Source organism: Camelus bactrianus, chromosome 5 (genome assembly GCF_048773025.1).
Source record: "Camelus bactrianus isolate YW-2024 breed Bactrian camel chromosome 5, ASM4877302v1, whole genome shotgun sequence".
In the NCBI taxonomy this organism is placed as follows: Eukaryota; Metazoa; Chordata; class Mammalia; order Artiodactyla; family Camelidae; genus Camelus; species Camelus bactrianus.
Genome location: NC_133543.1, coordinates 24,693,894 through 24,719,959, shown reverse-complemented (window position 1 = coordinate 24,719,959; position 26,066 = coordinate 24,693,894). Strand labels below are relative to the sequence as shown.

Sequence of the window (26,066 nt, the reverse complement as noted above, 5' to 3'; positions counted from 1 at the left end):
CATATTCAAGAACTCAATCATCTAAGTTATAAATAATAAGTAGTTCATCTGTGTCCTTATTATTACTATTATTTTTTAGATTCCTCATATAAGTGATATCATATGGCATTTTTCTTTCTCTTTCTGGCCCACTTCGCTTAGAATGATGATCTTCAGTTCCATCCATATTGCTGCAAACGGCATTATTTTATTCTTTTTTATGGCTGAGTAGTAATAAAAAACACTGATCAAATACTTTTAATCTAACCTATTATCCTTAGCAGAATTTTGTCAAATGACAGAATAATGTCTGTTGTGACCTCTCCCCACCACTATACAGGATCCAGCTAAGGGTCACGCATCGTCTTTACTTATCCTACCTCTTTAATCTCAGTGAATCTGGAAGTTTTCCAGTCTGTTTTATAACATTGACATCTTGAGTATAGTCATCTTCCCCTTTGTGGTTAACAAGATTCCATATTTTAGTCATATTTCCTTAGTTTAAAAAAATTGAGATATAATTTATGTACCATAAAATTCACCACTTTAAAATGTACATTCAGTGGTTTTTTAGCATATTTACAAGGTTATGCAACCATTATCTTAGTCTAGAACATTTTTATTACCCCCAGAAGAAACCCAGTACCCAATAGCAATCACTCCCCTATTTCTCCCACTTTCCCTAATCCTCTGGCAACTATTAAACTAACTTTCTTTCTCCACGGAGCCTACTCTGAGTATTTCATATAAATGGAATCATGTAATCTCTGGTCTTCTGCTTCTGGATTCTTTCACTTAGCATGCTGCTTTTAAGGTTCATCCATGTTGCAACATATATCAGAACTTAATTTTTATGGCTGAATAACATTCCATCATACAGATATACCACATTTTGCATATTCATTCATCAGTTGAAAGACATTGGCATAGTATAAGAGACAGATCTAGTTTTACCTTTTTCCAAAAGGTTATTCAGTTATCCCAAGACCATTTATTAAAAGGGCCACCCATATCCCAGTGATCTGAGATGCCAACTTTTATCATATACTAGATTTCTACATGTAGTTATGGACTTTGTATTCTGTTTCATTGAGCTGTCTACTTATGTGCCAGTATCACATTAATTAAATAGTGAGGCTCTGTATGATGCTTTAATATCTGATTGGGTTAGTTGCAACCCTCTCCCTCCCTTTCCCCCATAGCTCTCTTTTCAATCTGTTCTTAGCTATTCTTGCATGTGCTTTTTAAACAATTCACCCATTTAAAGTGTACAATTCAGTGGTTTTAGGTGTATGTACAGCCAAAATCATAATTTTAGAACATTTCCATCACTCCAAAAGAAATCCTAACAGTCTACTCTCCAAACCCCTGAGTCCTAACTTGCATTTTTATTTTTCCAAGTGTGAACTTTAGTACCAACTTGTCTGCCTCCAGGATAAACCCTTTTTGCATTTTATTGGGATTGCACTAAACTTATAATTTAGGGAGAATTGAACTTAATGATATTGAGACTCCCTAACCAAGAACAAGAGGTATCTTTCTATTTGCTCAAGTGTGTTTTTCAAGAGTGTTTTCTTTATTTAGACTTCAAACATTTCTTGTTAAGTTTATTTCTAAGTATTTTAGTATTTTTTTACCTCTTATAAAGAAAATGACATTTAAACCTTCAAAATGGCTATTATTTGTTTATATTAATGCTACTAGTTGGATATTAACTTTATATATTCTGTTGTTTGAATTAGTTTTATCATTTAGATTTCTCCAGTCTCCAGTATATTGTCACACAATCTGCAAAGAGGAAGTTCTTTTTCTTTTTAGCTCCTATGCCTCTGCTTTATGATGTAACAATTTTCTGCTTAGACCTATTAAAGCAGTCAATTACATAAACAGATTTTCAAATAACCATCCTTGCATTTAATTAACATGTGTTACTTTACTTTTGGGGGTGGGGGGAGTTTATGTCTGTCTGTCGGTCTGTCTTGTGGATTGAACTCAGGACTTAGTGCACGCTACACTGAGCCATACCCTCCCCCCAACATGTTATTTTTTTAAAGTAGTAGTAGTCTGTTCACTTAGGATTTTTGCATTCAATTTCTTAAGTATTACTGATCTGTAACTTTTTTTTAATATGTTATCTTTATCAGGTTTAGATACCCTTGTTATAGTTACTTCATAAAAAAGACTTTGGGAAATTTCCTTCAACTACTATGCATTGAAACAATTTATGCAGCATTGGAACAATCTGGTCTCTCACCACTTAGCTGAATTCGCCTGTGAAGCCATCTAGGCCTGCTGCTTTTTTATTGAGAGCGTGTTAAAAGTCCCCTTGTATTAGTGTGTTTTGATCTGCTTCTCCTTACATCTCCTATGGTTTCTGTTCTATACAGATGGTTACTTTCTTATCCAGTGCATAAACATTAACAATTGTATATCCTTGTTCTGAAATATCACTTTAGACTATAAAGCATCCTTATCTCATTTAATTTTTTTCTGCTTTAATTCTATTTTGTTTGCCATCAGGATCATAACCTCTGCTTTCCTAATGTTTTCATTTACCTGGTAAATCTTTGTCCATTGTTTCTTTTGTAGCCTTTTTGAGTCATGGCATCCCTTGTTTACAGCAGAGAGTTGGGTTTTATATGACAATCTTATATTGTAGTTACTCCGTATGTGATATGCTCTTTATTATGTGTGTTTCTCTATTTGGTGTCCATTCTTTGCTTCAAAAAATTTTGTTGTACTTAGGAAGGTTTTGTTTTTATTCTAGTTGATATCCTTGCATTAATACCATTTATGCTGCCCTTAATTCCCCTATGTCTCTATTTTATGAAAGGGTCTGAAAATTCTAAATGGTATCCCCTGATTACCACCTATTGTTTATGTAACAGTCAATGATTTCATTCTGCTTTCCTCCTCCTCTCTTTTTCCATCCCAACTTTTCTAGTTGCATTCTTTCTACTTTGTCCCAACATACAGTTTTAACATATTCTTCTTCTACCCATGTCCCCATCTAGCTTTAGTCTTAGCTCTAAAATTAAATCAATGAAATGCTCACCATAAGCCCTTTGCCAAAGTCTCCCCAGTCACCTCTTGGTTGGATAAATTCATCCTCCTATACTATGTTGTTCAATAAAGCAGCCACTAGCCACATGAAGCCATTTAAAAATCTGGTTCTTATTATGCTAGCCACACTTCAAGGGCTCATTAAAGCCACACATGGCCAGGGGCTACCATTTTGGACAGCATAGCTATAGAACACTCAGAACACTGTGGAAAGTACTACTGGACAGAGCAGCTCCAGTGGATTCCCCAGGAAGGGTGCATGTATACAGCTGTATGTGCAAAAACTCAGAGAAAACATTTTTATAGCCTTGACTACCTGGACATGTTGGTAAAACACAGTATCTTTAGTTTTTATTTTTTGCTTTTTTTTTTTTTAAACACTGCTCCACATTGCTGTACTTTTGAGAAATCTGTTAACTGTCTAATTCTCTTTCCCTTGTAAATTATTTTCACATTTTTGCCTGGAGGACCTGAGAATTTTATTTTTTATTATTTTTAAAATATTTAAAGTCTAGTAGTTTTACAATGATATAGTTTGAGTTCACTACTCTTAGCTTCCCCCTGCACCCAGAGAGCCCTTTCAACATGCAAATCCAAGTTTTCTTTTATTTCCAGGTTTTCTTAGGTTGCAGTTTTAAGTATTAGTTCTGTTCTACTGTTTCGATTTTTCTTTTTCAAAGACTCTGATAAAATGAATATTATCCCTCCTTTTCCTGTCTTGCATTTCTACTACTTACTCTCCAATCCCTATGACTCTTTTATCTCATTTTCTTTCTTTTGGCTGTTCTGCTGCTTTTCCTTGATGCCTGTTATTAAATTTAAATATGAACCTATCCTCTGGTGGACCCCACGTAATTTAGTCTTTATTTTTGATATGGTTGTCTTTTTCTTCTAGTTCTATGCTGAGTTCAATCAGCAGTAGTTTCATTTCGTGGGGGTTGGGGGTTCATTTCTGCCCCTGTTTTTAGTATTTCTGATTAAACATAATTTTTCACATCCCTCCCTGCTTGTTTGAGAGTATCTGATTCAGTCTGGACTATTATGTTACAAACTTCTTCTCCTTTGTGATCAACTTTCTGGGAAATGTTTTTATTAGCTGAAATGATCCAAATTGCATTTTCTGGGTTTTTTTGTTTTGTTTTGTTTTTTTAGTAGTTTTGTGTAGATATGGTCTGCTCTTTACTATTACTGGTCATGTCACAGTCTGAAAGTGCTCTCTTTTGCACAGTTTATTTAATGGATGGTGGGAGATGCGGGAGGTTGATATGCTTATTTCAGTTTCTATAGGATCTTTAATTTTCTCCATATTTCCTTCTTTGCCACCATTACTTTATCTCTAAGGGGTACATCATTCCTACTTTGATACCTGCTTCTTCCTAAGGCAGAGTCTCTCCGAATGTCCACTTTTAGTCCTGCTTATTTTCAAGCCCCTTCCCTGCAGCCAGTGCTATTAACTCTCAAGCCCTATCTATCAGCGTTGAGCCTTCTGGCACTTAGTATTAGGAGCAATCTTTCTGAGGTGACTGTGCTCCATCTAAGTCTTCTTCAGCTTCATCTCAGCTCTTCTTAAGACCCCTTGTACCCACTCTCTACACCCACAAGCTTACAACAGTGAGATCTCCACTGGAATTTGGCTTATTTCTCTACTTGGTTAATTCAAAGATCACTGTAATCTATAACTTGTAGTAATGCTGAAGGCATGGATTTGTTTCCTCTACTTATTAATTTCATGGGGTTTTTGGGAGGTGGGTGGGTGGAAGAGTATGTGAGACAACTTGGTATCAGGTGGCTGCCACTTTCCTCCAGAACTCTAAATGTTTTTTAATAATTTCAGAGTAGTCTGCTGAATGATTATACCATGATTTATTGAACAAAGCCTTATTTTTGGAAACCATGGCTGTATCTACTTTTTCACTAAAAAACTTTCTTGCTTGCACATTGAGCTTTCTGTATTTCTCATTATTTCCTTAATAAAAATTTTTGGTAGAATTGTTACATCAAAGGACATTATCATTTTCAAGGCCTTTGACGTATGCTGTGAGATGGTCCAATGATAAGCATTCTATGTAAAATAAGCATGTCTTATTCTTTGGCCCATTTGTAACCAGTTCTAAAATCTTAAATGTGAGTATCAGTTACATAAAAGACTCATTATTTCAATGCTTTGCTTCCCAGGTATGTCCAAAGCTCTCATATCTATCATAGTGAGTTTTTAAAATGCTAGAACAACGATAAGCAGTCTAGTGTTAGAGACCCAAACTCGAGTTACCTTTTCTGCTTCCCGTGTATCATCGAAGAGTCTCCTCTGCCTTCTAGCAGGAATTGGCTTAGCTGTTTCCCAGGCTTCTACCCACATATTGCTTGGAATCTTCATTCGGGCACTCAGTTCTCCTTTCAGAACCATGTTGCCCTTTTCATCAATCACTTCCTCTTCAATATAATCCCGGGGTGAGTACCATCTCACAAAATCTTCCAGAAAACAACCTGGATTAGCTGCCTAAGATAGGCAAAAAAGTTCAGCAGAATCAAATAAAAATCAACAGTTACCGATAAACTTGTTTTCAAGATTATATTTTCACAAAAAGCGTATCAATTCTTTACAAATTCTAGTATGTGACTTGAGTTTGGGTGTCACCTTTAAATCAGGTCAGATGTTAAAGTACCAAAAATGTTTTGTTTTTACTGTCTCCATTTTATAGAAAAAGAAAACATTTTCATTTGATGAGTTTGGAAATAAAAGTCTGGTGTAAAGTGAAAATAATTCTCTTCAACAGACTAAGTTTTGTAAGTTACTTTAAAATTACAGAATAACTTCTCAATATTTAGAAAAGAATCAAATAAGCTCAAGTCAATTAAATAACACACAACATGATCAGAATAATAACACAATGATGGAAAAGTTCTGCTTTTTTTCCTCAAAAAAATCAGTACTGGCACTACAATAAATATCAGCTAACCTCAAAAATGTTCTATCCAGCCATCAAATTCTTGTGCTTTATATAACAAATTACCATCATGTAAATTGTTTTTGTGCTATTAAGGAATTGGAATTCAAATTATTGTTTTTCAGGCTTCTGAAACCAAACTAATTAAAGTTTTATTTAGTCAATAATTCTACAGAATTAACAGTGATGTATGCCAAAATCCTTTAAGTAACTACATTCGAGGCTGAAAAAAAAGGTGTTAGTAGTAAGTCATGGAGATCCTTCTGCAAGTGCCCAGTAATGTATTAGTAGAGTACTTAGGATGGGCAGCCCCTTAATACTCAAAGGATATGTATACACACATTAAACACACACCTTCTTGGTTATAATTCTCTACAATATATTCTTCCTGCTATGAACACTAAATTTAATTGCTTGAAATAATAAGCAATGTTAAGCATTACCAAAAAATGCTATGTAAAAGGTCATTTTCTTTCTTTTTAAATTAAATTAACCTCAGACCAAAATGAAAACCAACATGATGAAAATGGTCAGCCTTAAATTGGAAGAGCAGAACTGCCAATTTCTCCTTATTGAGGCTCTCTGGCTACCAGCTTAACCATCCCCACCAAAGTAGGAAATCTCCGAGGGGATAAGAAATCCGAGGAGAGTCCTTAACTGACAGTTAATAACAAAAACTTCCGAGGGCTATGATGTCATGGCAACATAAAATTGCTGTGAACTGCAAAAGGTCAAGATTACTGTATGACTCAGGATTCATGCACAAAGATTGGATATTAACCAGGCAACACCACACCCACATGAAAACAGCTCAGAAAAGTAGAGAGATAGGCCTTGAATGAAGAGAGTGAACCCGAAAAAGAAAATACTGAACTCCTATACAGCAGAATGTGTTAAAGAAAGACATTTCACACCAGAATTCTTCCTTCTGGTTGTCCTTACTCTACCAGGCAGAACATAGCACTAAAAGGAGAGGCCTAAGGCTAACTTCAACTACACCTGATCTTCCTTCTATTGTTACAGGTGTGTACTCCAAGGGAACGCTCCAGAACAGGCCCTGTCCTTCTGGAATTGTGAGGTGCAGGTACCTCAGGTACTTATCAGCATTTATCCGAAGCTGTGGGGACTCTTCCACAGCCCCTAACACCAAGTCATCCCTATACAAAACGGGAAAGTTAACCTTTCTATTTTAGAGTGACTACATATTTCCTTAAATACATTATCTGATTCCCACATATGGGCAGATGTGTAAGTTGGTTATGTAAAATACAATCTATCTTCTGGTTAAAACAATATTATTGTAAGAGATCTGTACATTACCCAGGTTAGTCCAAGAGTCTAATGGACCAAGAAGCACAGTGTTAAAAGAATTACATAGAACCTCACCATAGGGTGTGAATGTGTTTCTGTGGGGAAAAGCTTTCACAGTTCCAATTAAGAATTTCCTCCTGTATATGGCTCCACAAGGACATTGCAGCAGGACAGGGACAGATGACTACGAAGGCAGCTAGAGGTCAGGTTAAAAACAATAGCTGCTATGGAGGCTAGTACTTCCTACTCTCTGCACATACCCTAAGCCAATTCCTTTCTCTATCTTTTTGATTTAATACATACCCTGAGGGCCTACTGGCTTTTCTTTATCCACTGTACCAACTATCTGTTTCAAAACAACACATCTCTCTGTCTCACGGCAGAATAGAACTCAAAGATTTTCTGTATCTCTCTTGTCTCTAAGGAAAACATGCAGCTCTGAAGAGGTTTACTAAAGATACTTCTTTTAGGAAAGACGGAGAAACAGGCAGGGAATAAAAAGGCTTCCTTTTATTGTCACTTAACTCTGTTAGCAAGGAAGACCAAAGAAGCATAGGTTTTCATGAAGTGTTTATGCTGAAATATCAAACTCAGGCTGGCCTACATAGCACAAAAGCAGGACTGAGTAAGGGCTATGGAATGGAGAGATGGAGGAGAAAAGTCTGGGCGTGGCAGACCATTCAGAGCATCAGTAATAGAAAAGGAAAGCTCTGTGGCCCACTGGGCTACCCTTTTTTTTTTTTTTAAATATATATGGACTTGCCTCTGCTTTCAATAGTAAGTAATTCAAAAACAAAAACTTTATTCATCCCTGGGTTTCTAAACTAATAAACCAAATGTCACCATTCTCTGAATCCTTTGTCTTCTAGATATAGGCCTATATCTAAACCTAAAATATTCTTCTCTAGGAAGCAAATGCCTACTCATCCTATACTGTGACTCTTCTGAGAAACCTTTCATGACCCCTACTCAGTAGAGTCAGTCACCTTTTTGACCTTGCTTTCCTAAAAGAACATAGTAATTACTGACATATCCCCTCCTACCACCTCAACAGACTGTAACTGAGGATAAACACTGCTTATCTGACCACAGTGTGAGCCACAAAGTAGGCAAGAATGAAGCAACCTATGTAAAATCCTTGCATTAAATTGCCTGAATACACACAAAGGAAGAAAACACCCTAATACACATACAGAAATGATTCAATTCTCAACTTTCAGCCATTATTCAAAGATTGTTCCTCTCTTTTTTTAAACTTAAGAAGTTTGATCACAACCTTGAGGGAATGAAGGTAGGGTGTTGTAACTACTAATGAAATCAAAACGTTTCATGAAAAAGACATTCAGACCTTCATACCACTTTATAGAGTGACCTTCACAGCTTCATCCCAGAATAGCTCAAAGCAGACTTCTGAGCTCTGGAAGTGTGACCCACCTTAAAAGACTCCATATCTGAGAGCAGACAGGCACTCTGCATGCGTGCTCGGAGGTGAGCCCCTTCTGCTGATGTACCTAATTTAGCTAGAACCTCTGACTGCTCTTCTAGCAGATCTTCCGTCATAGGTGCTGGTTCCTGTGAAGCACAAAAGGACAAAGCTCATGAACAGCTTTTTGTAGACAAAGCAGAAGTGTAAAAATAGAATAAAAACAATTATTTCAGCTCTAGCAGTCACAAGATAGGTATCCAAAAGAATTCAGAATTCACAAGTGTTTTGGAACCTACATGAAAAAGTAACAAGTTAAGAATAAATAAGACTTCCAGCACCCCCAACCCAACAGGTAAGATTATAATGTTTCCTCTTGATGACAGCTGAAAGAGGAATTGGGATGCACTGAACATTTTCCTGCCTATTATTGATAAAGAAATTAAGTCCTAATGATATTTTAATGAATGTCATTATTAGTTACAACAAGGTTTTTATTATAACTAGTAAGAGAAGAAAACAGATAATACATGAAAACAAAAATAAAGGCAAATGAATTGAACCCCAACTAAAAGCCCCCAAACAACTGTTTTATGTTGGAGGAGTTGCTTTGAGTTTAGGTTCTACATACATTTAAATTACTAATTCCAACAAGAACTTGTCAGATTTTTGTTCTGAGAATTTTTTGTTCTGAGAATATATTAGTAGTAACGTCAAACAAAACAGCAGCTAGGGCAAATCTAAAGGGAGATACAACTGTAGAATCATTAAGAGTGACAGAAAACATTTCAAAAACTGTTTAAAGGGGCTTAGGAAAGTTCTCTGAGAATGGATCCCATTATACTTTATATTTTAAATATGAAGAGCTCAACAATCCAGAAACTAACCAAACAAGTCTTGCCTGCTTTGTTGTTAAAGCCAGAAAAACATGAACTCTTCTATTCCTAGATAACAGGGTAAGACCTAGCAGAAGTAAGCATTATCAATAAATAGATTTCTTCTCGATTTCAGGAGCTTACTATAAAGCAAGTTCTCTAAGCCTCAGTACTACTGACACTTTAGACTGGATAGATTCTCTGTCGTGGGGCCTGTTCTGTGCATTGTAAGATGTTTAGCAGCCTATCTCTGGCCTCTGCCTGCCGTTGTAGTACCACTCCACTTCATGACAATCAAAAACGTTTCCAGACGTTGCCAAATATCCCTGGGGGACAAAACACACTCCCCAGTTGAAAATCACTACTATAAAGATAAATAATTTTCACAGATATCTGTCAGAAATAAAGTAGAAGCATGGTAAAGGTATAGCATTCAAAACACAGCAACAAACAAAAGAAAATACTTTTTTCTTGTATTATCCTCATTTGTGAAGTAAACCTAAAGGGTTACTTTCAAACACTGCTAGAGAGAATATAAATCTTCCTGGACAACAATCTGGCAATCAATACATGGTAAGCATTTATGATCAGGTCCTCTGACCCAATAATTCCGCTTCTAGATATATCACTGCAGCATTATTTGTAACAGTGTGAAAATTGGAAAGAATCTGAAATGTACAACAATGGGGAAATGGTCTGATACAGGAAAAAATGAAAAGGAACTACTTTGACAAGTGATCATCTCTGGATTATGGAATTACAAGTTCTTGTTTCGTTCCTCTACAATGAACATACATCACTTTTGAAGTCTCACAGTGATATCTGAGGTTGAATAACAACTGGTAAAACAGTATGACAGAGTGGTTAAGAGCTTGGGCTCTACTTCAATAAAAATATATAAAAAGCAAACAAAGAAACAAAAAAGATCTTGGGCTCTAGAAACTACATGACTGTGTTTGAATTCCAGCTCTGTGGCCTGGGGCAATTACTCAAGCTTCCTGTGATTCAATGTGGGGAAGAATAAATCCTGGCACAAGCTCAATAAATATTTGCAATCAGAGACAAAATACTCAGGTTGTATTATAAGCTTCTTACTCTACTTTCCCTATGATATCAAAGTACCTCAGTCAAATTAAAAAATTACATGAATCTCCAATGAAGCAGTACACTCAAGAACAGAAGCCTCATTATTTTCATTAAAAAGGAACTACTTTTTTTTTATTAGTCAGTTTACAATGTTGTGTCAATTTCTGGTGTATAGTATAATGTTTTAGTCATACATGTGATCACTGAGAAGTGATAGGGCATTTTATATGTGCTGAAATTACAGGCAGAGATAAAGTGCCTTGCCCAGTATCACCAGGGGCAAAACTCTCAAGTGGCAAATGGAAGAGACAATCTAGGACATCTATTTGATGCTGACTTTGAGAACTGTTAGTTTGGTTCTAAGCCACTACCTAAGAACTGCTCTAACAGATTCTCCACAAATTTCTGTTCTAGCCCTGGTTCTAAAATACTGGCTAAAAATTTTAAGCCTTCCCTAATCATAAATTTTAGGTTGACCTAAGCCTACATGAAAGGAATAAGGGAATATGTTTAAATTCTTATGAATCAAGAACCTATATAAAGTCTTATTACTTTATTGATTAATGCACATTTTATGCTAATTTCTAAAGTTTGAAATTATAATGGTTTCAACTGGGATTATTTTGAATTCCAAACATTTTCTATAAGTAAACACAGAATGGTTATAATTTAAAATTTAAAGCACAAAAGTAAAACAGACTAAAAATTTGCCTCAATTTACCTAAAGGTAAGATAAAAATTATATAAAATTCTAGAAAATGCAAAGTAACCACCTTTTAGAGAGAAAAACAAGGCTCAGAAAGGAAACATAGCTTGTACTAGCAATACAAGTAATAAAAAGTGGTGGTTGGGGGAGGGTGTAGCTCAAGTGATAGAGCACATGCTTTGCATACACAAAGTCCTAGGTTCAATCCCCAGTACCTCCTCTAAAACTAAGTAAGTAAACCTAATTACCTCCTCCCTAAAAAAAAATTATTTTTTTTAATGATAATAAGTGGTGGTGCCAGGACATAAATCTAGTTCTCCTGGATCCCAAAACCCAGGTCTATGCCACAAGACCTCAATATCAACTGCATGCTCCCTAACAAAATTAGAAAAAATAAACACTTGGTTTCTAACATGAAACTATTTTGTCCTAATACTAAAAGTTAGTGATGAAATATCTAAAATATAATTTACTTTTTAAAAACTATAATGAAGCAAAAAGATAAGGCCTGTCAATCAAAAAAACCCTAATTTTGTAAATGATAGCCACCTGGAAAAGAAATAATGTAAGCATGGAAATAAAGTTAACAGTATTCAGAAGAAAAGCTAAAAATTCAGTGCTTATTTTGGACCAGACACTGTTATTCACTTATCACATACTGTTTCATTTAAAATTCACAATTATCTTATGGTTATATCAATATGCAGGAAAAACATCCAATAAAACACACCACCTCTTCATAACAAAAACCCTCAAAAACTAGAAATAGGAGAGAATTTCCTTAATATAATATATGATACCTATACCAGATACCCTCAGTGATTATCATATGCTTTCCTTCTGTGACTGAAAATAATAACAGAATGTCCACTATTCAACATTATACTGGAGGTCCCAGCCAGTGCAATAAGGAGTGAAAAAGAATTAAAAAGTGTGCAGGTCAGAAAATCAAAATTCAAATTATATTAACAGATAACATGACTGTGTATACAGAAAACTCCAAATAATCTACAAACTACTATAAATAAGTGAATGTAGTAAGATTGTTAGATTCATGGTCTATATACAAAAATTAACTATTTCTACATATCAGGGGAAAAACTTTTAATGAAACTTAAAAATACCACTTATAATATTTGAGAAATTATAAATAGAGATAAACCTAATAAAAATACATAAAACCTCTAAATTAAAAACTGAAAAACACTGATAAAGGAAACTAAAAAAAACATTAAGTAAAATGAGGGGCATTTCATGGTCATGGGACTAGACTGTTAAGATGTCAATTGTCTCCAATTCAATGCAATTCTAATTCTAAATCTAATTTGATATAATATGAATTAAAATTCCAGAAGGATTATTTTGTATGTGGAAACAAGCAGAGTCTCAAATTCTCATAAAAATGCAAAGAACAACTAAAATAATCCTGAAGAACAAAGTTAAAGATTTATACTATAAGATATAAAGACATTATAAAGTTACAGTAATAACAACAGTCCATTATTGGCACAAGGATAGACACAGACTAACAGAATAGAATAAACAGTCCAGAAATAGACCAACACACATACAGTCACTTGATTTACAACAAAGACGTCACTGCCACTCTGTGTGGGAAAAGGCAAGTCTTTTGAATAATGGTGTTGGAACACAACTGCACATCCTTACAGAAAAAAAGAGAATCTTAATCTCTTCCTCATGCCAAACACGGTAAACTGGAGCTGGATCACAAATGCAAATGTGATAGATAAAATGATAAAGCTTCCAGAAGAAAACATAAGAGAACATCTCTAGGACCTTGGAGTAGTTAAAGATTTCTTAATGGAAGACAAAAGCAGTATCCACATAAGAAAAATGTTGGTAGATCAGACTTTACTAAAATTAACAATGCCTATTCAACAAAAGGTGTCATTAAGAAAATGAACAGGCAAGCCACAGTTTTAGGAGAAATTGTTATAGGTACATCACCAAGAAAACATCCAAATGGGCAATAAATATATGAAAATGTGTTCAGTGTCATCATTATTCATCAGGGAAATGTGAAATCAAGAGAGATTACTACATACCCACCAGAAAGGCAAAAATTAAAATGACTGAAATTATCAACTGTGCAGAGAAGAGTTAACATAGCAGGCCTCAGACTACTATTCTCAGAAAGGCCTGTTTGCAAAGGCTGGCTTCTAGGAACTTAGATTTTGGCAGAGTCCCACCATACTCAGAACTGATACAAATGGCTCACTGTGCCTAAACTGTACAAACAATATGGTTTATGCTGAACACCTGCTTTCCTTCTGGGAGTTTGGAATTTTGGCACTTGCTAGGCAGAGGGTGCCATGTGACTAGTCCCCAGTAAAAACCCTGAGCACTGAGCCTCTGAAGAATTTCCCAGTACACAACATTTCATGTGTGGTCACAATCTATTGCTGGAGTTAAGTGCATCTTATGTGACCATACTGCGTGGAGACTCTTAGAAGCTTGTGCTTGGTATCCTCTGAACTTTTGCCCATGTGCCATTTCCTTTTGCTGATTTTGCTTTGTATCTTTTTTTTGGCGGGGGGGGGCAAGGTTTTTATTTATTTTTTAATGGAGGTAGTGGAGATTGAACCTAGGACCTTGTGCATGCTAAGTATACACTCTACCACTGAGCTATACCCTCCCAGCTTTGTACCCTTTTACTGTATTAAAATTATAGCTGTGAGCATGACTATCTGCTGAGCCCTGGGAGTCCTCCTGGCAAATCATTAAACCTGGGAGTGGTGTTGGGACTCCTGACACACCAAATGTAAGAGATTATGTGCAATAAACTACAATTATTATGTATTGTTGGAGGGAATGTAAATTAGTTCAACTACTTTGCGAGATTGTTTAGCAGTATCTAATAAAGCTAAAACATACTTATACCACATGGCCCCAAAACTCTACTCTTAGGAATGTATCCAAAAGAAAATGACCGTCTGTTCACCAAAAGACACTTATAAGAATGTTCATTTATTTATAATAGCTCAAACTGTAAATAACTCAAATTCCTTCAACAGATGAACGGATAAGCAATGTAAGAACTGAATGGCATATTCATATACCAGAATACTACACAGTAATAAAACGTGCACAAATATTGATTCATGCCAACAGAAGAAGAAAGTAAAGAAACAATCCCCTTTAAAATAGCACCCAAAGTAATAAAATACCTAGGAATAAATCTAACCAAGGAGGTGAAAGAATTATACACAGAAAACTATAAACCACTGATGAAGGAAATTAAAGAAAACTTTAAAAAATGGAAAGATAGCCCATGCTCTTGGATTGGAAGAATCAATATTGTTAAAATGGTCACACTGCCCAAGGCAATCTATAGATTTAATGCAATCCCTATCAAATTACCCAGGACATATTTCACAGAACTAGAACAAATCATAGTAAAATTTATATGGAACCATCAAAGACCTAGAATTGCCAAAGCATTACTGAAGAGAAAGAAAGAGGCTCGAGGAATAACTCTTCCAGACTTCAGACAATACTGCAGAGCTACAGTCATCAAGACAGCATGGTATTGGTACAAAAACAGACATACAGACCAATGGAACAGAATAGAGAGCCCAGAAATGAACCCACAAACTTTTGGTCAACTCATCTTCGACAAAGGAGGCAAGAATATACAATAGAATAAAGACAGTCTCTTCAGCAAATGGTGTTGGGAAAACTGGACAGTAGCATGTAAAACAATGAAGCTAGAACAGTTCCTTACACCATACACAAAAATCAACTCAAAATGGATCAGACTTAAACATAATACAAGATACAATAAACCTCCTAAAAGAAAATATAGGCAAAACATTATCTGACATACATCTCAAAAATTTTCTCCTAGAAGAAATAAAAGCAAGAATAAACAAATGGGACCTAATGAAACTTACAAGCTTCTGCACAGCAAAGGAAACCATAAATATAACAAAAAGACAACGTACGGAATGGGAAAAAATTTTTGCAAATGAAACTGACAAAGGCTTGATCTCCAGAATATATAAGCAGCTCATACGACTCAATAAGAAAAAAATAAACAACCCAATCCAAAAATGGGCAGAAGACCTAAACAAGCAATTCTCCATGGAAGACATACAAATGATCAAAAAGCACATGAAAAAATGTTCAATATCACTAATTATCAGAGAAATGCAAATCAAAACTACAATGAGGTATCACCTCACACCAGTCAGAATGGCCATCACTCAAAAATCCACAAATGACAAATAATGGAGAGGCTGTGGAGAAAGGGGAACCCTCCTACACTGCTGGTGGGAATGCAGTTTGGTGCAGCCACTGTGGAAAACAGTATGGAGATTCCTCAAAAGACTAGGAATAGACTTACCATATGACCCAGGAATCCCGCTCCTGGGCTTATATCCAGAAGGAACCCTACTTCAGAATGACACCTGCACCCCAATGTTCATAGCAGCATTATTTACAATAGCCAAGACATGGAAACAGCCTAAATGTCCATCAACAGATGACTGGATAAAGAAGATATGGTACATTTATACAATGGAATACTACTCAGCCATAAAAACTGACAACATAATGCCATTTGCAGCAACATGATGCTCCTGGAGAATGTCATTCTAAGTGAAGTAAGCCAGAAAGAGAAAGAAAAATCCCATTATGAGATCACTCATATGTGGAATCTAAAACAAAAACAAAAACAATAACAAAACAAAAACAAAAACACAAAGCATAAATACAAAACAGAAATAGACTCATAGACATAGAATACAAACTTGTGGTTGCCAATGGGGCAGAGGGTGGGAAGGGATAGATGGGATTTCAAAATTGTAGAATAGATAAACAAGATTATACTGTATGGCACAAGGAAATATATACAAGATCTTATGATAGCTCACAGAGGAAAAAAATATGACAATGAATATATATATATATGTTCATGTATAACTGAAAAATTGTGCTCTACACTGGAATTTGACACAACATTGTAAAATGACTATAAATCAATAAAAATGTTTAAAAAGATACTGATTCATGCAATGACATGGATGAATCTCACAAATGGTAGTTAAATAAAAAAGTACAGCACAAGAGTGCACAATTCCATCTACATACAAAAGAGTAAGCAAAGTGTGATTCCACTTATGAGATATAAAAACTTAGAAAAAGAGTTACCTGGAGGGGAATACTAGGCTATGATATCCAATACATCTGGCTATTCAAATTAAAGTAAATTAAATAAATGATTCAGTTCCTCAATAGCATGAGCCACATTTCATACACTCAATAGCTACCTAAAGACAACCGCAATAGTACTGGAGAGCAGAGATACACGTCCATCTTCACAGAAAGTTCTACTGATCATTGCTGTTCCAGGATAATAGTAATTTTCTATATCTTGATTTGGGTGGTAGGTACGTGGGTTTTTAAATATGAAAAAACTCACCAAGCTGTACATTTAAGATTTGTGCACTTTAACAAGTTTATACTATATAGCACAGGGAAATACATTCAAGATCTTGTAGTAGCTCATGGTGAAAAAGAACATGAAAACGAATATATGTATATTCACGTATGACGGAAAAAATGTGCTGTATACCAGAAATTGACACAACATTGTAAACTGACTGCAACCCAATTTTTAAAAAATAAAAAAAATTGTGCACTTTAGTTATTAATTTATAACTCAACAGGTAAGTAAATGTTTTTTACATAACTAGGAGAAAACATATACAATGTACATAACAGAGGATTTATAGCTAAAATATGAAGGACTCATAAATCAGTAAGGACAGCAAACTAAAAGAAAAATGGAACATAATTTATAGGAAAGGATGGCCATAAACATATTAAAAGATGTTTACATTCATCAAAAATCAGGGAAATACAATCTAGAACACTGAGATACTACTTTTGCCCATCATACTGGCAAAAATTTTTATGACTGGTAATGTCAATTTCTTATTAAAAACTAAATAAAATAAGAATATAAGTACCATGAGTTTAAAAACCTTACTATATAGCAAGGTCTAGGACAGTAGTTGGTATATATTATGCACTCAATACATACTTATTGAAGGAAGAAAGTGAGAAAGCAGAGTTGGGGAGGGAGTAGTATTCCCTTACTCCTATATTCATCAATGACAGGGTGTAAAACAGGTGCAACCCTTTTCAAGAGGAATTTTATACCTTATATATCTGTTTATCTAGAAATTCTGTTTCCCATTTCTTCCTGAGAGAAACACTCATATATGAGCCCATAACATATGAAAAACTACAAGAATTGGTACTGTAGCACTGGAATAGCAAATAACATATATTGTGCATTGAGAGGGGAATAGTTAAATAAGCTGTAGCTCTTCCATGCCATGGAATATTACAGAGCAATTAAAAAGAGATGAAACAGATCTACATGTAATTACATGAAAAGATCTCCAAGAATATTAGGTTAAAAAGCTATAACCTGAAAACAAATGTATGTATGTATGTATATGCATGACTGGGACATTGTACTGTACACCAGAGACTGACACGTTGTAACTGTACTTTAATTTTTTCAAATTTAAAAAATAAAAAAAAAAAAATAAAAAGAATTGGTTGCACATATTTTTTAAAAATTGACAAAACTGAATCATATGCACACATGTAGGTACATCACTGCATAGAAATCAGTATAAGAAATTATAACTCAAACCAATAACAGTGGTTACTTCTAGGGATGAGAGTTGGAATTAGTGGATGGGGCTTTCAGTTTTTCTAAACTGAGTTTTTCACAATAAAATGTAATCATACGTTCCTTATGCAAAAAAAAAAACAACAAAAACTATAGCTATTCCTTAGGTTTTGAGTTGTTGCTCTTCTACCACTTCCTAATGGTATAAAATAGATTCAAACTGCATTATTTGAACAGGTAAAAACTAATTATGTAATGAAAGGATTTTTACTTTTGTTCTCTCTACCAATATTTTTGGATTTTGTTTTTTTTAAACACCTGAGTACTCACTGCTCAGTTTAAGAACTAATAGGTCACCTTGCACATGATGAGCTACTATCAACTCAAGCCTGAAAGTATTTCTGAATTTCTAAAAGCCCCAATAGTTTGTTTAGATTTCAAATCTACAGATCTTTGAATACAGACTGTTTAAAGAACTGCCCCTACCCAAAGCAATCACCTCCTACTAGGATAAGCTATATACAAACAAACCAACCAACCTTAAAGAGCCAGTCCTGTCCTACCTGGGTCACTGGAATGTAGAGAGGTTCTCCATTATGTAGCAGTGTAAGTTTCCCATGTTGATAGAGTCGTCCTTCTGGCTTTAAATTTGCCACCTCCTTAGGTCCTCCTTTCTTGCCACTCTCTTGACCATTTCCTTTAAATTCTTCAGTATCACTTAGGCATTCAAAAAATTCTTCTTCGCTGTCACTCCAAGAATCCCATGATTTTCCCACCTCTCCCTTTTCCTTTTCCGTATCTTTTAGACTGTCTGGCCCTAGCTGGTCTCCAGCTTTTCCAGCATCCCCTGAATATGTATTAATCACATTATCTGAAGGACTTGTCTTTCTTCCCTCATCGCGTGCCTTCTTTCTTTCAATACAACAATTTAACATCTTAAGAAAACAGAAATAACATTTTTATTTGAATTAGTTACAATAAAATAAAAATCTATCCACTGCTTGAGTATTTAATTTTCATTCTCCACCCCCTCCCTGGACCCTGTTGTGAATGATAGTTACTAAAAGTAATCTACAGGAGCACAATGAGAACTACCTATAATCCATTGTTACATTTAACATTAGAATAATCCCCGATTAAACCAGGACCACATTTATATACTATCACTGGGAAATCTTTACCTGTAGTTTCTGATGCAGTAAACAGCATCTTAGATCTGGGGGTCCACTTGCTAATCTATCAAAGTAGTGGGAAAAGAAACTTAATAAAATTGCTTCAGATATGCATATTGTATACTACATGTATTTTAGCCACATGGATAAGAAATCAAAACTAGATTTCTACAGGTAAGGTAACTGAGATGGAGCAAATAAAATTAATAAATGAAAATTTATTTTATCCTCCTAGTCTATAATTTGCCAACAACAAATATAATATATATTTCAAAGTGTAACAGCCAACTAGTGATAGCTCTTAAGCTAAAAGAAAATTAAAAATCTTTTCAAGAGCCTCTAAATCCACCACCCTAGGAATCAGCTAGCAAGCACTATTTCACACTATGCAAAACAGATTATACTCACTACATATTCAGTTCTCAATCACTATTGTGGATTCTCAACATAAAAACCATCTATCTCTATCTCTCTTTCGGTAAAGGGACCCTGGACAGCCTCTAGTCTAAATCACTTGAGTTTCCAGTAAGAAGCCAAGAGAGAATTCAGCTAAGCACAGACTGGCAGTGACCTAAGAGTAAACATTTTTGGTTCAATCACCATTTTATATTATTCATATCATGATTCTCCTCCCTCACTTTTGGTAGCCTGGGTAGATGAGCAGTAACCTATACAGTATCAACGTACATGCTAATTAAACACTTTAAGTGAAATGTCAATATAAATTATACCAAAAAAGTACAGGTCATGTATATCTGCATTTATGAACTCTAAAGATGTTTTCCCTCCAAATATAAAAATATAGGTTCACTACAGAAGATTTAGAAAATTTACAAATACATAAAGAACAACATAAAAATGTAACTTCATACCCAAGAGACCTACTGTTACCATTTGAATGTATTTCTTTCCAATTATTTTTCTATACACATTTCTATATATATTCTATGTATTTTTCAATATTCTCTATCAACATAATTGAAAGCACTCTTCGTACGTGACACTATATTCTACTTTACTACAAATATTATGACCATTTTCTATGTTATTCGAGATTCTTGGGGAAAAAATCTTTCCATTGTAGAGATACAACATAATTTATTTAACCATTCTTTAATGTTTGATTCTTAGGTTGTTTAACCTTTTTTTCCCTTATTATAAATTTGCTGCGGTGAACACCTCTGAACATAAATCATGTCCTAAGTTTCTTACCACTTTCTTAGAACAGATTTCCCAAAAGAGAAGAATTAATGGATTAAAAGTCAATTTTGCTAACAAAAATTCTATCTATTGAAATTATTACCCTGGAATTAGAAAGTTGTTTTCCCATCTGAAACGCATTTCAAGAACAAATTCCTGCCAGAGATGTGCCACTCCTTTTAGTCCTCCATGGTAGAAATTGATCATACAAAGACACAAAGCCAATTTGTATGTTAAACTATCAGATGGTGCCGATTTGAACTGATTGTAGAGATTCTAAATTTAACAAAACAGAAACAAAGCAAAACTTGTCAACAACATATTTACATGTATAGTCAAAACTGTATGGGTAGAGACTTCAATATTAAAATTAATCTATCCTACCAAACTAGCTTTTATCAAAGGCCTATTATATTATTGCCTAAATTGTTCTTAGGCAGTTTCAGTTTTTCAAGATTTCTACAGGGATGAAAAAGTGAGGCTATAGTTTAGTGAGAGTAAAGTTAGAGCTTTCAATTCCTTCTGTGGAATCTTTAAGATATATTCCAATTTTCATGTGTTGTTATAAAAATCTTTTAATTACAAATAAGTACACTCTTGTTGTCAAAACCAAAAACATAGAATAAGAGCTGTACAAACTGAAAATGTAAAGCCTCTGCTTTTCCTTCTCACTTCAAGAAATCACTTCCCAACAATAACTACTGTTAACAATTTGATACATCTCTACACCTGTCATTTACGCTCTCATTTCTCAATTTATCAGACTTGAAAAAGGAAAACATGAAAATTTTACTTCATTTTACACATGTTACTGCACTGAAGAATTTTCCACTCTGTCCAGTTTTGAGATAGAGAAGAATCTGTTGCAAACATAAATTTGATGATTTATGAAAAGTCTAAAATGAAGGAAATCTTATCATTTTTTTTTATTGTTTCCAGAAAAGTTCTTCACCCAAAATATGTATGTATGCCAGTGTTCTACAGAAGGTCACTGTCTAAACGGAGGGCATGATCTCCACTCAAGTTTTTCTAAGGTGGTTTTTAAAATAAAAAGATTCTATTTCACAACAGTACAGAGAAAGCTTTACAGTGAGTACTAGAAAATACTCATGTTTTCTTCATCCAAGTCTTTGATAAATTGAGAAATGAAAGTTTAAATGACAGGTGTAGAGATATATCATACTGTTTACAGTAGTCACTGTTGTTAAGTACATTTCATGACTGTTGTTAGAAATAAAGCAAAATCCCTAGAAATTCAATGCGCTTAAAACATTTTAGTATTAATTCACTTACATATTCTTCACTCTCTGATGGTGGATTATTATTGTCTGTTGAAGACGCCCCATCTAATGATTTCTCAGAAGCAGCATCGGGGAATAAGAACTTACAGGGAAGAAATAAAATAATCACATTTTCAACTGTATTTCCTATTTTGTTGATTTTTGTAACTCATACAAACATCATTTGACTTTTAATGACTTTGCCTTTAAAACAAGGGGAATGTTCTTACTGTACTGGCCAGTTGGGTCTACACTATCTCAAATGTTTTTTATTTTTCTTCAAAAATACAGAGTTTCAGTCACTAGCCAATTTTAAAATCAGATTTTCCTTAAATGTAAACACTTGGTTCTGTGAAATAAACAGAATGCAAAACCATAATCTGTTCACTATGATTTCAGGCTCATTTAAGGTCATTAATTTTTTTTAAGTGTTATTATTAAAAAGACAAAAACTATAAAAGAAAAATTTTAAATACTCATATCCAAGAGCTGTAGAGACAGATCATCCACTGGTTTTCATATATGAAATGCTTAAAGTATGACATTAAAGACCCATAATTTTATGAGAAAGTGGGAAGCAGTCGACACCTATAATGACCAATACATCTTTTCCACATGGTTTCTGTTAACGTGTGTGAAGGTGTATGTGAGGATATGGAGGGAGGGCAGGGGGCGGTGGTATGAGGGTGTATAGAATGGTTAAAAAAAAAATACTGCAGTGCATATGACAACTGAGCTATATAATTGGAACAAAATTTCTAAGGACACATTTTTAAGAAGAGGCTTCCTCTACAGAAATCTATTTTCAATTCTTTTATCACTATTCTCCCCAAGTGTTTTGTGTTAGTGCTGATTTGTAATTCCTTTGCCACATATTACAGAACATGCTGAACAGATTTTTTTAATGAGAGGAACTACCAAGTGCCAACCCCCACTACTAGGCACATTTACAAACAGCATCCTATTCTCATACCACTGTGTGAGCTATGTATCACTGCCCACGTCTTACAAATATATGAATTAAAATGTGCCTACAAGTCTTATTCAGATAAACAGCAAGAATAAGATTAACATCAAGTTTTTAAGACCTTATATTCTTTTCATTGCACTACTCTTGAAGGTTTTTCCTGGAATGTCTTAACGCACAAATTGCCAGAATTATGATTATAACTACAATCATAGTAAGAATAGCTATCATTTAGCTAAGGCCTATTATATGCCACTGAATAGAATAGACTTTATCCTCACAAAAATCTCACAGGGTTTTGTAAGACTCACTTAGATGAGGAAACCGAAGTTAAATGGCCTGTTGAAAGTCACACAGCAAGTGAGGATTAAACCCTGGTGTGTCGGGCTCCTAGGCAGGGCCCACTGCACCATGCTATACCTACGAGACACCTTAGCCCCTCTAGTACTTGCTACGAAGCTTTCTCTGGACTGCTGTAAATGTAAGTTTTCAAAAATACCGTTCTGTTCATGTCGACCTTCTGCTTAAACAGGCATTGAACTTTAAGATAAAGTCCAGTGTTTCAGCATGGCAGGTTACCTCCTACTCTCCAGCCTCATCCCTAGCCACTCTCTGGGAAGTACCCTACGATATTCTAAAATGCTCAGTCAACATGCTTTCTCATGCCTCTGCTACTCCTCTGCTTCTAAAGCCTTCTTCCCTTTATGGTTCAGCTCAAGTGTCCCTCTTTATGAAGCCTCCCCTGATTCCCACTGAGCAGAGACAGATGCATTCTCTTCTGTGTTCTCACAGTTCCTCTGCCAGAATTCTCACATGAACCATGGTATTCTAACTACTGTTTACCTTCCTTCTTCACTCTAGACGGAACTCTGAATGTGGAGACTTTGTTTTACTTATTTTATATTCCCAATCCAGTGCCTGCCACCTAGGTGGGGTTAAATCTATAATGAGCAAATGAGTGTCACATGTAGACATATAAAATATTACATTCAGTTACCAAGAGAATAGTATTGAGGACATCATTATTCAGTGGTGATTCTTCTACACCTCTGTGTTTTCTTATTTTCTTCTTCGCAGTGTGTACCATATTTGAAACTGATAATTTGTGAATTGGAACCGGTGCAGGCTCTGTCAACTTTGACAAAGCATGAGTTATATCAGCAATTTCTATAAAAAGAATAGAAATGAACACATATCACCAACCTCAGGAAGTTAAAGTGATGAGTAAACTGATGACTATACAGAATAGTTTAGTCACTCTTTTCACTCATTTTACATGGTCTCAAAATTATAAAATTTTAATACACATGTCCAGCTTTATATGGATGCATGACTGACAAAGGTATAAAATCCTTTCTGTCCAGGGGACTTCAAAAATAAACCTCTAAAACCCTGCTTTTCAAAGTATCTTACATTTTGATGGAAAGAACTTATTAATCACACTTAATGTTTTAAGCTCAGGGTATAGCCTAGAGAAAACGGTAGCTGTCTGGGTCAACAAAACTTGCTTCCTGAACATACTTCAAATGAGAAAATAGATGAAAAGTTGCCGGAAAATGTGCCAAAGAAAGAATTAAACATCTGAAAATAACTTTAAAAAAAAAAGAAAAAAGGTAGGTTACCTCTCCCTTCTTCCTCAAATGTGGATCGTCCAAGAATCTCATCAGTTGACTCCTTTCGACGGCAAATTTTAAAAAATTCAGTGACAAAATCACCTAAATAGAAAAAAGGTTACTCATTTTTTAAACATAACTGAAAAAAATCAGTCCTATAAATGAATGTACACATCTTTTCACAAAAGCTATTAACTAAGATATGGTAGAAAAAGAACCATTCAGTTTTTCAACCCAAGACAGATATTAATCCTATTTCAAAGGTAGCCTTGCTCTTACTTTCTATGTCCCAGGATATTAGAACAGGTTTTCCTTAGAATTCCTTACAGAATGAAAGGAAAAGTAACTGAACCTAATAATATTAAGCACTTACTATTTGCTTGAATAAGACAAACAGTACCTATTCTCATTAAGGTGTATAATATTAAGAATATCACTATATATATGTAGTAGTCTTTTTTTCCTAGCTGCCACTCTACTAGAATTCTGAATCCATTAGAAAATAAAAATTAAAAAGAAATTCTAAAAAGAAAAAAAAATTTTAAGATACGTTTTTACAGGACTAAAAAATCATACAGGATGACGTTACTTCAGCTTCAGTTGCATGTTAATGGTATACTTTGTTGTCATTATTATAAAACAGGGGGAAAGGTTTGATATCTTTTAAAGAGTTCCTATGAGATATGTTTGCACAAAGAAATTAAAGCTTAACGAGAACCATCAGTATTAAAATTATTAGACAATACATTAATTATACCTAAGTTTTAGAATTCACCAACTAGTTCTGAATAAACTCAGAACATTTTCTGGAGTTCTTCAGAAAAGTAGAAAAATCCTATAATCTAGTCATATAAGCACATAAAGCTAAAGAGGTAGGGTGAGATCATGGGACCATAACTTAAAATGAGAATACTTTTAATTCTAAGGTCCTCTGTAATTATCACAGAAGTCAGTGCCTGAGGAAATAATTTAGTGAGTAAATTTAATTATTGAGTAAATCAATGATTAAACAAGAGACACTATTGAGTACTTACTATAGATAGGTACTGTGTTAAATGTAGTAACACATACACACATGTACATAATCTTATTTGATCCTCTCACTATGAAGTATGTACTATTGTTACATTTATTTTACTGACACTTGAAGAGATTATGAAACTTGCTCAAACTGATGGATCTAGGATTTGAAACAAAGTCCAAGAATTTTAGAGTTGGATGGACTCAACCCTCTATTATCTCCCTATACCCTAAGACAAATTCACTGATGACAGGAATTTTATTTTACATACATCTTTGTATATTTAATGAGCCAAAGAAAATAATGTTTTAGAGAAATGTATCGATACTGTCATCAATAAATATTTTAGTAACTCTAATCAGTTGAATGGTAATTCAACCGATTTAAGAGATTCTTGAAATAAATGCAGCATGAAAGAACACAGAAATGGGGAAAATACTTTCATGTGTACTAATTACAAGAGAGAAAAAGATGGAAAGAGGAGATAGGTTCAGAAGATTTCAAGAACAAGACATTATCTATGAAATGGGAAGGGAAAGATAATTCTACACATGGGACATAATAATATGATCTGAATAGCAATGGATATTTTTCTAAGTATTTCTATTTATGTTATTTCACTTAATTCTTCAGATATCCCTAGGAGGTATACCAAACTATTTACACTCTTTTCCTCTATCAGAAAATAGATTTGCAGATGAAGTTCGGCTCTACAGAAGCGCTCTAATAAGATCATCAAATTCAGTGTTCTTTCC

General features: G+C 34.5%; 1 protein-coding gene across 2 annotated transcripts in view; it reads right to left on the bottom strand.

Moving 5' to 3' along the window:
- Positions 1–26,066, bottom strand: part of RAB3GAP1 (RAB3 GTPase activating protein catalytic subunit 1) — a 94,026-nt gene that overhangs the window by 8,542 nt on the left and 59,418 nt on the right. For both annotated transcript variants that reach the window (XM_074363566.1, XM_010973223.3), the window contains exons 12-19: positions 24,300–24,392; positions 23,675–23,844; positions 21,724–21,813; positions 20,534–20,706; positions 19,240–19,294; positions 18,622–18,993; positions 8,733–8,870; positions 5,312–5,539 (exon numbers count right to left, since the gene is read on the bottom strand). In XM_074363566.1, coding sequence (XP_074219667.1) covers positions 5,312–5,539; positions 8,733–8,870; positions 18,622–18,993; positions 19,240–19,294; positions 20,534–20,706; positions 21,724–21,813; positions 23,675–23,844; positions 24,300–24,392 — 1,319 coding nt within the window. The remainder of the gene's footprint in view (positions 1–5,311; positions 5,540–8,732; positions 8,871–18,621; positions 18,994–19,239; positions 19,295–20,533; positions 20,707–21,723; positions 21,814–23,674; positions 23,845–24,299; positions 24,393–26,066) is intronic.